Source organism: Puntigrus tetrazona, chromosome 2 (assembly GCF_018831695.1).
Source record: "Puntigrus tetrazona isolate hp1 chromosome 2, ASM1883169v1, whole genome shotgun sequence".
Classification (NCBI taxonomy): domain Eukaryota; kingdom Metazoa; phylum Chordata; class Actinopteri; order Cypriniformes; family Cyprinidae; genus Puntigrus; species Puntigrus tetrazona.
Genome location: NC_056700.1, coordinates 17184788 through 17200981, shown reverse-complemented (window position 1 = coordinate 17200981; position 16194 = coordinate 17184788). Strand labels below are relative to the sequence as shown.

The 16194-nt window shown below is 35.9% G+C and overlaps 1 protein-coding gene across 1 annotated transcript; it reads left to right on the top strand.

Moving 5' to 3' along the window:
- Window positions 1–454: 454 nt before the first annotated feature.
- On the top strand, window positions 455–13762 carry diras1b (DIRAS family, GTP-binding RAS-like 1b). Its single transcript, XM_043254872.1, has 2 exons — window positions 455–654; window positions 10453–13762. The coding sequence occupies exon 2, from the start codon at window positions 10488–10490 to the stop codon at window positions 11082–11084; it is 597 nt and encodes a 198-aa protein (XP_043110807.1). The 5' UTR covers window positions 455–654; window positions 10453–10487; the 3' UTR covers window positions 11085–13762.
- Window positions 13763–16194: the final 2432 nt, after the last annotated feature.

The window sequence follows — 16194 nt, the reverse complement described above, 5'->3', positions numbered from 1 at the left end:
TAGTTAAATGTCATTTAAATGTATTCATTAAAATGTATTTTTAACTTATTTGCATGTATAATTTTTATTTAGCTTGTATTTATTATTTTTACAATTTATCTATAAACGCATTTATTTTAATATTTTTACTTTTATTTATTTTAATCTTGGATTGTATTTATTTACATTTTTAAATCATTTAAACTGATTTATTTTGCCTTTTTATTTTTCCAAAACCTCTATATAACATTTTGAGTTTCAGTGCATAAAATGTCAAATAATTTCATATTTAATTGTACTGAATTTAGCTTTGTGGTTTGCATTTGAAGTCAGTAAACTGAGAGACTGCACTGGTAGGTGCTGTTTTGTCCACCTCCTGTAGGCAATATGTTAAAAATCACCCACCTTCTATCTGAAGCAAGTGGAGGTTCTGAGGAGGAGGGTGTGTGTGTGTTTGTGTGTGTGTGTGTGTGTGTGTGTGTGTGTGTGTGAGAGAGAGAGTGTGTGTGTGAGTGAGTGCGATACAGAGAGAGGGAGAGAGAGGACTGCCGTTGAGATTGGACTCTATCACGTCTTCATTATTAGTCTAAAATGCTTTAGTACCTTATTAGCGCAGGCTGCCATTCATCTGTCCTGTCAGTCAAAGATTAGTCACGCGGGATACGTTAAGTTCAGGTAGGTGAGTCGAATCGCGCGCCGACGTATGAAATTAATTCATTGATGTAGCGCCTTTGGCATACTGTGTCTTTTTTATTTATTTATCTATGTTTTTATAGAGCACAGCATAAGCGACCCGGACAAGCGTTACACAGATTTCAGTCAAGACTTTGACTGCTGAGTACTTGCAGCGTTTTCTGTTTCGTGTGGAAATCGTTAGCGGCACTGACCATAACTGTCACGATGGCATTTGCTGTGATAAAAAAACAGTAACGAAAACCAAAAATGTTAAACGCGGTTCTAAACAAAAGCTGGCTTGACGCGAGACACAAGCAGGCATGTGAATCGCCGCACCACCGGCGCTATGGAGAGTCGCTTCTTTATGAATGAAACGAGCTGCGTATGATATGGTGATGCTGAACTCATAGTTTACTCCTGCTGTGTCCGACAACCGGCCCCGTGATGGTATGAAATGTGTAAGATACACTGGTGCAAACTGCCTGCGGTCTGAGAGAGACCGTGGGGATTTCCACGCGCTAGGGCTTTTACATAGCATATACATTTTCAGTGTTTCGTAAATGTATGTGCGCTACTAACAGTAAGCCGGCGCGTGCACGGGGTCGGCCATCCGTTTCATTGGAAATATTTTCAGATTCATGTCACTTTGCATCATTTAAAAAGGCTTTTTTGGGGGCGTCTAAACGGATGCATGTGTGGTGGGCTAAAGAGTCTTGATTTGGTTTTGCAACGTGAACATCGAGAAAGAGGATCCGCGCGCTGCTGACGTCGTATTGGGTGCATTAGTATAATAATATATCATCGTATAGAGCCAATACATGACCCTCGTGGTAGTCTTGTTGCGGAAGATGATGCAGGCTGCGCTCATAATGGAATCTAATGCAGCAATTTATATGGAGACTAATTCACAGACGTGCATCAGTTTTTAGTATTGCACCAGAGGCAATAATAGAATGCTGGAACGAGCTGAATGAGAAAAGGGGCGAAGCACTTTTCCAGTAGCCTATGCTTTTATTAGTAACAGAAGTAGTAATAGTAGTAATATTCAAAGCCTTTTAGACATCCTCACCTCGTCTGGCCTATAATGGGATTTAAAGGCGCACATTATTTGCTTATTAAAAAGTTTTGCAGATAAATAAATGTGCGTTTGAAAAATGCTCTGTAGGTTATGCAGGCTACAATAACATAAGATGACAAGTTTGACCAAATCTAATTTCTAGAAAATAAAAAAATCTAGGTTTTCAATATAAGGGGTCTCCTCTCATGGACACGGTCATGTTGACATCCTTTCATGCAAAAGAGCGCAACAGTTGGGTTATGGTTGTTTCACTTCTCCATTGGGAAACTGATTTTAACAGTACCTTACGCACCTTTAAAGACAGATTTGCTGTGATCTCAAGTGTTGTTAATTGATGGTATATTATTTTGTCTGTTTTTTTTATGTTTGTAGTATGAGAACGTAAACACAAATAAAGGAAAGGAACAAAAGACTTTTGTATTTCACAAGCTTAATGCATCCTTGCCAGCAGATGTCACTATGAAGCCCAAAACTATTGGGACAAATAAAAGATAAACAAAAACTTAGGATGTGTCCCAGGGCTCCTCAACTCTGGACTGCAGAGATTAGCTCCAACTTGCAACTAAAGAACCTTTAGCCAAGAACGTGTAAAGACTAAAGCTAATGGTTTCCATTTCTCCTATAGGAGAAAGGACACCAGAGGCCTTTTTTGTTGTTGAATTTATGTCAGTGGAAGAGAGGCTTCACTCGGTTAAATATACAGCCTTTTAGAGGCAACAGCTTATCATGTGATGATTGACAGCCTATCGGCTAATCTTTAGCATGTTTTACACTAAACAAGAAATTTGGATTGAAAGAGAAGTCACTTACTTTTTGTGACAGGTGGGATTTAGTTTATGTCACTTATCATTTATTCCAATGGTGTCTATAAACGGCATTTACTTCCTGTAATTCAGTGCTGTCTAGGCTGTAATTTGATTGGTTAATAAGACAAACGTGAACCAAGTTAGCCATTGTGCTTTATAATGTCGATTATAGATGTCCCCTCAAATATTGCACTATAGTGTACTAGCTGTACCTTTAAGAGTGTACTGCTGTATTAAAGGGGGTCAGGTGTTATCCTGGTGGGTTGACTTTATATTTGGCTTGTTCTTCTCTCTTAGAAATCTATAGTGACAGACTGGTCTCTGCTTCTCCTAAAAAGTTTGTGTTCAGGCGGAGACAGCCCTGCAAGAGCCTAGTGAGCAGGGCATTTAAGAACCTGGGCCCGGGCCTGGATTGCAGTTTGACAAGATGTTTTCTTTTTTTAGTCCAGTACCATGAGGCTCTGCTTCTGTTGCGCACTCCTTGACAGATGCAGAATGTATAACCAAATAAACTAATGTTACTTGATTTAAACAAGGAAATTAATGGTTGTTTTCAGAGAAAACAGTAATAATTGTCACTCTCATGTTAACCACATTCTGACACAAATACATTTTTACTGAGCTGCCATCAAATATTTTATACATTTTTTTAAATGTGTTGTTTTTTATATATATATATATATTTTATTTTCTACATAAATGCATGTTTTTTTCTACTGGAGTGGAGTAAGTATTTTTGTGTGTGAATATCTGAGTTTTGTTTTCTTTTTGCGAGTTATGTAAATGCTTGTGTGAAAAAGTCACATAATAGTAATTATATCAAATGCAGACCCCTGAATCTGATCAAAACGCAAACCTATCACAGCACATTTTAAGGTATCACCAAATATGACTTGCTAAAATATCAATGTCAGATCATATCTTCTGATTTACACCCTAATTTTGAAATCTGTCTAAGTCTGTTTTAACTAATTAGTTTTTTTCCTTTAAATATATTAAAAGTTTACCTGGAAGACAAATGTTGCCCGAGGGGGAGAGATCAAGCTATGTGACTGTTTCACACTCATAAAGACTGCAATTATCCTTAAAATGTATGAAATGTTCATGATGAATTTAATAAGCATGCTCATCTGAGATTAACTGATTAAGGATATAAACTCATAGACATTTACCACCCACTTAACCTCACCAGTTAAGCCGAGAAAATTCCTGCCTAGAGAGCTGCAATGTTATTAACAATTAATTCAAAGTGCAGCTGCTAATAGAGAAAAAGTACTGAGCGACCAGACTAGCCAATAGCCACATGCATGTTCAAGTTCTCCGGCCATTTGCAAACGATAGTAAATAAATCAAGTTTATTGATGGAGGACAATCCATGCATTTGATTTAGCTACTTACACCTTAAGGCATTGTAAGAGCGTATGTTTAAGTGTAAATCTCAGTATTAAAGTTTCAAGATGCAAGTTGTATGCCGGTGCGTGGGCGGTATAAGCGATCGAGCATAGAGCCTCTCAAATAAGCAAAAAACAACACTTTCTATCATCTCCAAAGTAAATGCTTTATCTAGTTCGAAGATCTGACATGATATCTTAACTATTATATCAGACCTTCATGCACTCTGTCCCTCAGCTGCATCCTCGTATCACAGGAGCTTTGCTTTGTGGCATGGGTGCATGCTGGGAGTATTAAATCCTTTGAATTGGGTCACTGGAAGCACATCCAACAGGCAGACGAGGTAAAGCGCAATGATTAGCCTCTAAGCCCAGTCCACAGAGGAGCAATCTGTTTGACGGACTGATCGACAAGAGCAAGAGAGATGTTTCTTGCAATGCTGGCAGGGACACAGTAAAACTGCAGAACACACATGGTAAGGTAAAATGCAACAGAGCAATTAGCCAGTCAGCTGAAGCTGTCATGTATAGTCATTTGTTCTGAGTTCATGAGGTTGGAGAGTACCATTATGGTGTCAGGTATATTGTGACTTTATTGACAGTTGCTTATTGTTACTTTTAAATGGTTACTTTCTTTATTGTGCAGAGGTGTTTTATGCAGAATAAAATCCTTTATTATTATTATTATTATTATAGGGATGTTTTTAAAGGTTTCAGTGATTGTTCCGTGTCGTTCCTGTATGACTTCTTCTGTGTTATACAAAAAAAGTGGTTTTTTTTTTTTTTTTTTTTGCTTTTACAATCAATTTCGGTTCCAGTGTTATTTTACACATTGAGTTGTCTAATGAAAAGCAGCTGACAGACAACAGAGTAATTTTTTTTAGGTGCGTTATTCCTTTGAAATCTAGCATGTCAGATTTGTTAGATTTAGTCTGGCTAGTATTTATTAACTTTTTTAGATCTAGACAGCATTTTCTCATGCCCCTGCACAGCTGAGTGAGTGAGTCTGGGCTAATCCAGCAACATTTGGCGCAGAGAGATGGCAGATGGTATATGGGGTATTTATAGGTTGTAGCCCTGCTCACCTTAAGAGCCAAAATTTGTAGCTGCTATACTGTATAGCACTGTATGATACACAAGAACACATATGTGGCATAAATACCCGGCAGTGATTTCTTGATAATAATATCTTTGTAGAGTGCTGGGCATTTTGCATTTAAACAAAATTTTGAGTTAAAAAAATTAATTTGAAATTTTGTCAGTATTTGAAGAGTTCTGATGCAAAAGCCTCCAAAAGCCATCACGTCAGATGTACTTGGAAGCTTTTGCACCTGAACTCTTCATTTATTCACCTTTATGTATTTCCAAACCTGTATGACTCTCTTTTTTTGTGACGTTATATCTAGATTAAAAGACAAAAAACAAAAAAATGTACATCTCACAATACTGTTTTTCCTCAGCACAGAATTATAAAAATGGTAATTGCTTTTTATTTCATGATTCAGGTTTTTCTTTCTTGTGGAAATGATAACAATTACCTTTTTATTTTTTTAGTAAAAAGAAAGAAACAACAAAAAACTGTAATATATAAATACAGAATTTATAGAAGAAAAGTCAAGGACAAGAGAGTGAATAAATGATAGCAAAATTGTAATTTCAAAAAATCTCTAAATTTCTTCTTATATATACTCATTGATTTTTTTCTTGTTGTTTGACTTGGGTATTGTTTAGAAATATAAATTTTGATCACAGTTACAAAACCCCATCTGCTTAGCTTTTATTTGCACCACAAGAATAGATAATGACATAATACTAAGTCATGCAATTACTTATACCTTTCTTTTTCATCCCACTCTGCCTTTCTCTTTTTTAGTTTGCACATGCAGTAACCAGCACTTATACCCAAGTTTGATTTCCCGGAACGCTTCCATTGGTCTCAGACTCATTGTGAACACTAATGCGCGCATGCAGATGCTTCTCTATCTCCTGCCAGTGTCTTTAATGTGCAACAGAGCGAGGCATATCCGATTCCTACAAAATAAGAGTAATTTCTGAACCAAAATCCTTTTTTCTTCAATAGAATATTGGTATCCATGGGGATATGACAATGGAACTGCCATTTATGGCAGAGTGAAAGCCTGGTTTGACTGATAAAGAGAAAGCAGCTCTTTAGACAGTATATTATGCTGCAAAGCTTCTCACTCAGATTAGAGCAGACTCAGGCTAATGGACTCGGCCTGATGGGCGTCCTGTGGAATCCAATGCAGTGATTCACTTTAAGAGCTGTTCACACGCTTCAAAAACAGCTAGATGCATCTGTCTGTCCATTTCACTGAAAAAAAAAATAGTGTGGAAACAAAGTTTTTACTCAGAAATTGCTAACAGACTTCATAATTCCAAATTCCACAGAATCAGCAAGTAGAAAAATTAATTATTATCATTTTTCAAAATGACCCTTCATGCAGTGTGTAACACAGCTCTGAGTGAATGAAAAAATTCTAAAAAAAAATAAAATGTTTGTAAGTGTTTGTTTTATGGAACGTCACAATTATACTGCATGTCTGATTAATAACAAAAAATAGTTATTTTGTAAAAAAAAAAACGGTTTAAAAGAAAAAGTCAGTGGTTGGTTGTCAAGATTATAATTCCTACTGAAAATAAAAACAAATTTTAGTTTGTTTTAATTCTACTTTATTACACTTTTCTTCTTTACAAACTGCAATTCTGAATCCTGCTTGCTACTTCAGTTACAACTAAATTCAAATGAACGAGTTCACACCCTAATAATAATAACAATAAATTCCCACAGATTTAATGACATCAGCTAAGAAGATACTTTTTGTATCTAAAAAGTGTAGTCACAGCATCTAACTACAAGAAGGCAAACCTGACCAATTGCCCAGAACGAATGTCGGTTTATTGAAATAGCTCCTAAATAACTCCTTAGTCATTAATAAACATTATGCAGCAGAATGATATCAGCAGAAAAGGAAAGTCGTTCAAAACAACAGCAAATTATTACATATTGATTCAAGGCTGCGAATAACTTTTAATTTGTTTGGAATAACATGCACCAATGATTCGCTCACAATAAGCACAGAAAGCAAATAGGGTCATTTGTCTATATGCTGTTGTTTCTGACTTCTGTCTGCATGGCTCTGGAGTGTGTGGTTTGCAAACAGAACCGCCAGCATACTGAGCCCTCGCTTCCATTTACTGTGATTGTTTAAGAGCATATGGCACAGCGCCCGTGTGCTATTCAGCAAACATTACCTTTCGAATCCTAATGTCTGAGTGATATATTCCACATTCACTTCGGTAAAAGCAAGGTCATTCCCAAATCTGGCAGCATCAGCACATTGCTGTGAGCGAGCTTGGGAGAACCTTGAATGAGGGACATGCATTATAATCTCTCCTCGTGCCAAACTTAATCTATAATAGAGTTTGGCTGGAGTTGCGAGACGCTGTAACAGCATTAATAAGCTCGGCGGCTCTCCGGCCCTTTCCGTGAGGGACTTATAGAATAGATAACACAGCACTCCAAGGGAGATTGACATCAATCACATCTCAGAAACAAGTGTGACACCTTAAGAGGGGCGAGAGGGGGGCACCAGCTTGTCAGAGGCCTGAAATCCGCAGACACTAGCATTGATCAAAGGCTCAGTGTCCTCTGCTCATTGATTTGACAGCGCGCAGAGTGTGAGCGAGGGAGGGAGAGAGGCACCAGGGCTTCTCTCAGATGAGAGCTTGACTGCTGTTGGGATTGCTGCACCCTGCCAAGCATGTCGCTGCGCTCTAAGCCCTGAGTGCAAGCCCGGGTGTCATAATGCTGGGTGAAAATATGAAGCAAGCCAGCTTTGAGAGACATTGTTGATTTCACATAGTTGTATTTTTTATTTTCAGAGCAAAGAAAAGAAAAGAAAAAAAGTTTTTCCCAGAACGTTTTTCACAAACAAAGTCATTACTTTTAACAAGCTGGCCAAATTTCAAAACACTGTATTTTGCATTAAAGGAGACATATTAGGAACTTTTTACAAGATGTAATTTAAGACTGTGGTGTCCCCAGAATGTGTCTGTGAAGTTTCAGCTCAAAATGCCTCACAGATCATTCATGATATCATTTTGAAAATGCCTGTTTTGAGTGGAAGCAGAAACAGGCTGATTTTCGGGCCTGTCTTTTTAAAGGCAAATGAGCTGGTACTCCCCACTCCCTTTTTCAGAATATATATATATATATATATATATATATATATATATATATATATATATATATATATATATATATATATATATATATATATATATATATATATATATATATATATATTTTTTTTTTTTTTTTTTTTTTTTGCAAATTTTTTTGCATGTCTAAATGATTATCTTAAAATTATTATAACATCAAAACATTACAAAAAAAAAAAAAAAAAAAAATGTCTTTTTTTAATTATGGATATGTTTCTTACAAACACTCCACTTTTAACTTCACAAGATGTAAATTGATGTGGATTAATTGGGTTTATTGTTTTTGTCAGTTGTTCGGGATCTCATTTTGATGGCACCCATTCACTGCAGATGATCCAAAGTTAAGCAAGTGATGGAATGCAAAGTTTCTTCAAATCTTCTGTGAATTAAACATATTTGGGTAAAATATTAGATATAAAAATATTAGATGCCAATTAAAGTGTATTTTTGTAAGTGCACATACATCAGTTTAAAAAGACTAGCATGGAGAATAGAACGGACATAGTAAATTGTGGCAAAATTAACAGCACTAATGAAATAAACAATCACAACTCTGCTCCGAATACAAAATAATTTGCTACAAAAAACAGCTGTTTTATAATCTGCTCAAGGTTTCTGGCACATATAATATCTGCCATGTCTGCCATCATATGAATAGTAGATGTGTGCAGGTCAGGTTAATCTGTACTTTTTGATGGTAGTTCAGCAGAAACTTCGATAGAAGTATAGTAGTTTCATGAGAGGTGTATTTCAGCATGCCTTGCCTGCTGGTGTGAAATTGAGGTATTGATTACTGAGGTTGAAATTGGTATAAAGCCTGGAAATTGTGTTCTTGCTTGCTTCTGCATAATCTATACACGATTCGATGTGAGTTCTATGTTTGTGGTTCTCTGACACTGATGGATATGGTCTGTGTCTTCACTAAATTATTCATGAGCACGTTAAATTGCACATATAAAAGCTTATTAAAAAAATAAAAATCTGAAACCTCTCTTACTCTCATAGTGCTTCAGTCAGGATGCTAGTGTGCTCAGGAGCAGAAAACTGTTTAGAATGATTGTTTTGGCTCTAAGGCAATAAATAATGCACTGCTATAAACTGCAGCGAAAGCAAGAGAGTGTCTGAGGGCAAAGCACAGATACATTACGATGAGTTGCATTGTGATTTCATAATAGCTTGATGGATGACAAGGCTCATGTCTCTCTCTTTAGAAAAGCCACTTGAGTCCTGTCTAGAAGCAAAACATTTAAATGTGTTTGTGGATCCTGTAATTTGGAATTAGATAAATATCCAGTAAATAAATTATGATCATGTTAAATGTTTAAAGCATGATGGATTTAAATAGGATTTTTCTGAATACACTGTTCATGTGATGTGATAGAATTACACTCAAATAACAATAAATGTGAATAGGGGTTAATGTACAAATGTTATTTTATTGTATTTATTTATTTATTTTTAAGAGTTGTAGGTGCGGTTATTGTGAGAAATAGAACCAAGCATTCAACAACATATTTGGTGATTGCTAAAAAAAATATTGCTTGCCATGTCCTGTATGTCATGCTTAACAATGTATGTTAGCATTTTACAATGTAAAAGTGGATGCTAGAGGATTTGTGAAAAAAAGTATCTTTAGAAAAACATTCATGATTAATTTTTCCTTAGGCTTTTCAATATGAACATTTTTTAATAAATATAATTATTAATTTTCTAACACATTTACGTTGGTCATAAATCCTGAGATTAATTACAGTTACAGTATTTAATTCTGTATTTAATTATTTTTTATTTAACAAATATTTATGTAGATTTGTATACAAATGTAGTTTTTGTTTAGTCTCATTTAATAGCTAAAGGAGTTGTGAATATGTGATTAAAACTGTTGTGAATATTTAAATGCATATTTTAAATATAATTTTTTTTTAAATTTTTTAAAAGTGTGTGGGGGGTTGTAAAAAGTAACATTTTTTATAGAAATGCGAAAATACCATTCTACAAAAATACAATTAATAGTAAACGTTTTTGTCAAATATTCAATGTATTTATTTGTATATTTTGAGTCAATATGAATCAAATGATTTCATCTTGAGGAAGAGGGTCCCTATACACTGTATATTTTTTCAAAATTTCAAGCTATATTTCTACATTTCTATTAAAAACCGATTGTGCAACAAAAAGGGGTATATTTAATGGTATACTTGGAATCAAAATGTTCAAAATCCCCTGTTATAGGCTATAGTACATTACACAATCAACTAAACTTTTCTTTTCGTTCTATTAGGTCTAGAAAGTGTGTGGCGCAGCTGAAGGCCCAAAATGCCCGAGCAGAGCAACGACTACCGCGTGGTGGTGTTTGGAGCAGGCGGGGTGGGCAAGAGCTCCCTGGTGCTCCGTTTTGTGAAAGGCACTTTCCGGGACACCTATATCCCGACGGTGGAGGACACGTACCGGCAGGTGATCAGCTGCGACAAGAGCGTCTGCACCCTTCAGATCACAGACACAACCGGCAGCCACCAGTTTCCTGCCATGCAGCGTCTGTCCATCTCCAAGGGTCACGCATTCATCTTGGTCTACTCCATCACGAGTAAGCAATCCCTGGAAGAATTAAAGCCCATATACCAACAGATTCTCGCTATCAAAGGCAATGTAGAGAACATCCCCATCATGCTCGTGGGAAACAAGAGTGATGAGACTCAACGGGAAGTGAAGACCGAAGATGGAGAGGCCCAGTCCAAGATCTGGAAGTGTGCTTTCATGGAGACCTCGGCTAAGACTAACCACAACGTCACCGAGCTCTTCCAGGAGCTTCTCAACTTGGAGAAGAAGAGGAACATGAGTTTGAACATCGATGGCAAGCGTTCTGGGAAGCAAAGCAGGGCTGACAAGCTAAAGGGGAAATGCAGCGTCATGTAGAGCGCTTGTTAGAGACACAGTGAGATAAAGCTGAGAGATAGAGTGATAACATAACAAAGGAAAGGAGCTGAGGAGGGGAAAATGAATGGAAATGGTGTTATTTGACATTTCATGCTTATTTCCGATAACAAGGATTTTACTCTGACATCTCAAATTTCATCTTTCACCATCAGTCTTTGGCCTTAACAAGCACTGGTCTGATCCTATTGCCTTGTCTGTTTCTATTACATTCAGAAACATTCAGACAGCATTGTTATCGCATGCTAAATAGCCCTTTTTGAGTTCATGATGCAGATATTTTTTATTAAATGGTTGCTCCTGCATAGCTAAAGCAGAGTCAGGCTTTATATCAGCTGTGATATCCAAACATAAGACTAATGACATTTAAACTTTTGTTTTGTATATTTATTCAAATGTTGAGCAAGTAGCGTCAGTATAAGATTATATAACAATATAGTCAAACCACCCTTTAATATTTTATTACAGGTTGTATAGAATCAACTTTTTATCTGTTCTCATAACCTTTGGATGATTAGTTCTGCATGTCATTACATCTTAAAAAATACCAATCAATATTTAGGACAATGATTTTTTGTTAAACATTAACAGCACACGTAATGCTTTGTAAAATTATTTCCATGCAGTGACATCAAGGCAGATCAAAAATCTGAAAGCATATAGATACTTCATATTTCATGCAGATGCGCACATGTTTATGTAAAGCAGCAAGCACTCCTCGTCATCTCTGCTTTGCAGTTGCTCAAAATTGAGACACTTCTGGCATCCCCAGTAATTTGGAGTGAGCCAGAATCTCCATCTTCTTTTTGTTATGTTTATGTTATATTTTATAACTGTTTAAATGAGACAATAACAAATGTCTTCAATCAGGAAATGAATGCATTTTGCAGGAGGTGTACTTTGGCAGCAAAACCAAATTGAGGAAGCAAGTCTTCTACCATATTTATAGAGGCTATATAATACGGCCACCTAAAGTGATTAGAGTTTTAGGATGAAACCCCCCATCCATATTTTGGCTTGAAACTATTCAGTTTTTGTGTTCTCAGTGACCCTTATAGGAAGGTAAGAGAATGCAATCGCACCGCAAATCAGCCTTTAACAAAAGAAATGCTTCAAAAGGGCCTTGATTGTATAGCATTACATTTTTATTTAACCAGCTGATTGCCTTTGTACAATGACATGAGAAAGAGCCCCTTTAATATGTTTTTAGGTTGTACTTTACACATCTGATGTTATTTATCCATGCTGTGCTGGTTTCCTAGGTTTTGAACAGGGTACACCAGAAATGAGTATAAAAGAAAGCTTTATACAACATTTCAGAAAACTATAATACAGAAAAGACCAAATTCACATAGTTTACTTTGTTAGACTTTAAGCAAGAAATGAAGCAGTTATGGTGACATATTATAATCATATAGTAAAAAGCTAGGTATATTAAACACTCATATGGATGATAACATTTTACATGAGTAAAACCATACATTTTATTTTGGCGCAGGTAGAAAAATAGCATTATAAATGAGTAGAAGAATATAATACCCCACCCCCTGTATACAGTGACTATAATATATACTAATGATATACTGTGACAAGCATTGCAATAGTTTATCAGCTGTCAGTTAATATTATGATGATTAATATTTTAATATTAGTTCCCTGGATGCCTCACCAACACATTCATCCCCTTAAAATGGTGCTATAATTTACCACCTCTCTACTGGTGACAGCGGTTTTGCTCTGCGTAGTTTATGCAGTCATATCATGATAAAAAGTCCCCCCTTTTATCACTCTGCAGAGTTTGCTGATTTATGACTTCGTAATTTACTAAATTCAGAACAACGCCTAGTCCATCTATCGCGACTCTATTGGAATCCGTTATACCTGAATCTACGTATCCAATCTCTATAAAGCCCACTCAGCTGGCGTATGAGTCACGCTGCTGATACCATCAGAGCCACTGCAAGCTGCACGAGAGGAAAACTGCAGAGCGCCTTGCATTTTACATGCATGGGAAGTCTGCGCTCTCTGTAGAGTGTCAGCTACCTGCCGTCCTTTCGCTTGACTTGCCTCCGCAATGCCAGTGTCCACCAGTTCTGCTTATAACATCATTTTCTGAACCCATGTCATGCACATTTGATTGTATATATTTGTAAATTGTATGTAAAGAATACGACACTGCACTGACTCTTGTCGGATGAACATGGACATAATTCCTTTGAAAGCTCTTCATGTGCTTGGTTGGAATCCCAGGGGACTTTTGTGTATACATCTGGATTATCTTCATGCATTTTTTTCAGCTGGTATCTTAAATCTGGTTTACACAGTGAGCACTTTAAATGCCTATGGGTAATGGAATGTACTGTGAAACATATGTAAATGACGACCTCCATTTCATAAATCAAACTGCGCATGGTCCCACTTGATGTTTAGCCAGCATGAGGGCAAGCAACAAAACTGTGAAGTGACTTTTCAACTCTGCATTTTATTATTTTCTTTTTTGTACAATATTTTACAAAAGTTTTTTCTTTTTTTATTATTATAGCTATTAGCTACTACTGTGTATGATATGTCCTTTAGCAATAGTCTTCCTAAGACATGGTATGCTGTGCCCACGCATCCCAAATGAAGGAGAATACGTACTAAATATATATATATATATATATATATATATATATATATATATATATATATATATATATATATATACCTGCAAATATTCTCTAATAAATCTGCAAATCGATTTTCATAATAAAATGATTGAAAGCAAAAACTCTTGTCTGTTTTCCCCCTTGAAACATCTGATTGTAGCCCCCATGTGCTAAACCTGGTTTCCATGGCAACATAATGAGGAACGCTACACTTTCGGCTGACCCAGGTGTGGACTCTCCAATACACAAATGATGGAATTTACAAAGCAATAATGCATAAAAGCACATTCAGTAAAGCATCAACTGTGCTGCGTGCAGGGGTTTATGGGACAAAGCAGACTGAGTGGTCAGTGTAAAGCTATCTGAAAGAGAACTACATTTGTAATAAGTGCTGCAGAAGAGCTTGAAAACCATGCTAAGGCAAAGGATGGCTACTTTAAATAATCCAAAATGAAGCATTCTTTTTTTCAACTGATAATTTTATCTAGGTTCCAAATGTACATTGCTTACAACGATATATTACAAATACATAATGAGTATAGGAGAAACACAGTGCATATAGAAATAATAACTTAACGCACAAATATAAAGATTAGATATAAAGATCTTTCAAATAATAATTAAATTAAATTAATAGTATTACAATTATTTTAAATTATATTTTATATATATATATATTTTAATTATATTTCTTATTTATATTGGTTATATATTTATATTATAATATAGTAGTTTAAAATCATTTTAATTTGATATGTGCAGTGCTTACAATGATATGCAAGACAATATTACAATTATATTTATATGCATAAATACATGATTATATGAAAAATACAATACGTATAATAAATAGTAACATAGATTCAATGATTAGAATTTCTAGATTTTAAACTAAAACTTAAACTACTATAAAGACATATATAATTTATTTTTATTTATTTATATTCATTTACAAATGCCCAGTGCTTACAATGATATATAAACGAAAAACACAATGATGAGAAATACAAAAAATGAATTAAATAAATAAATGCACACAATCCAAAAATATATATTGTTTAAAGGTGTCAAAGAATGCAGCAATGATACAGTATTTTAAATTGTTCTCTGTTTTTAACAATCAAATGGATATTGTGAAGGGGAAAAAACTAAAGAATTATACCGTATGGGAACAAACTCTTTTAACCCAGTCCTGTATACTGAATTACCAATTTTTTTCCTGCTTAAAGATTTGAATTATCTAATGCCTTTGTATCTCTTTTAGGCAAGGAGGAAGCTGAAAGATATTTATATAGCTTTATAGTAGGTTGGATCAGGAGCTCCACTATAATGTTTTTAGAATCAAACCAGCAGCATAGAGCAAAACATGGCTGCTGGGGAACCTTCATGAATCAACTCTCCTGTGACTACGATCCACTGCTTCATTCTCTTTTCTGTCCCTCTCTCTCTCTCTCTGTCTCTCTCTCTCTCTCTCTCTCTCTCTCTCTCTCGTTTTCTTTTCTCTCTTTGCCCCCCGCCTCCCAACAACTGCACCACTTCATTCCTTTCTCAGCAGTATTGCAGTTTCCATGCAGACTCTTAGACGGACCGCTGCTATCTGAGAGAGAGGAGAGCAGAGAGAACTGTGATTTCAAAGCATGAGAAAATGATACAGAAAATACTCTGCCATCAGCGAAATTTCATGTTCCAGAGGACGTAACGCTAATGCAGTAAAAGTATTTTCCATTCCCATTTACTATAAATACATCACACTGTAAAAATACGGCAACTGCGCCGTGCCAAGTCAAATGTTAGCGCAAATCATTTGGGACCTTTGCGAATCCAAAGGCACAATGAGAATCCTGGGGCTCCCGAGGGAGGCTGTGAAGTGAAGCAGAAAGAAGAGACAAATTGCCCGCATAGTCCTTGCATAAAACAGCAGAGCGTCTCAAAGCAAACAAATAAAGGTAAACGTCTTTAACATTTACAAGCACGAAAACTTACATGGGTCAGTTTATATGTATTTCATATTTTAAAAAAGACAAAATGTTTACATTTTAGATGGCTCGGAAAACAGTCAAACTACTTTTTGCTCATCTGTGAATGGAAATCAAACTCCCACTGGATACTCTTTTAATATACTGCTTAGAAAGATATTATGTTATGCTGATGATACACTGGGCGACTTTAGGAAATGTTACCCATTCTCATTCGAAATGTGCTCAAAAAAGTGGCCCGGCAAAATTGCTCAGAAAGTTGCACTGTGTATCATCAGCCTCAGATTAACAGTCCATTAGACCCTTAGTTGCCTCACTAAATAATAACTATGCCTTTTTAACTGCCACAGGGTACAGTCTACTCTTAAACTGTCCTGCAATTTCAAAGCTTTGAAAGGCCTTTTTCAGATGAGAACCGGAGGGCTTTATGATTAAGGCTGGCTCACTCTGATCTGGTGCCAAGTGCCA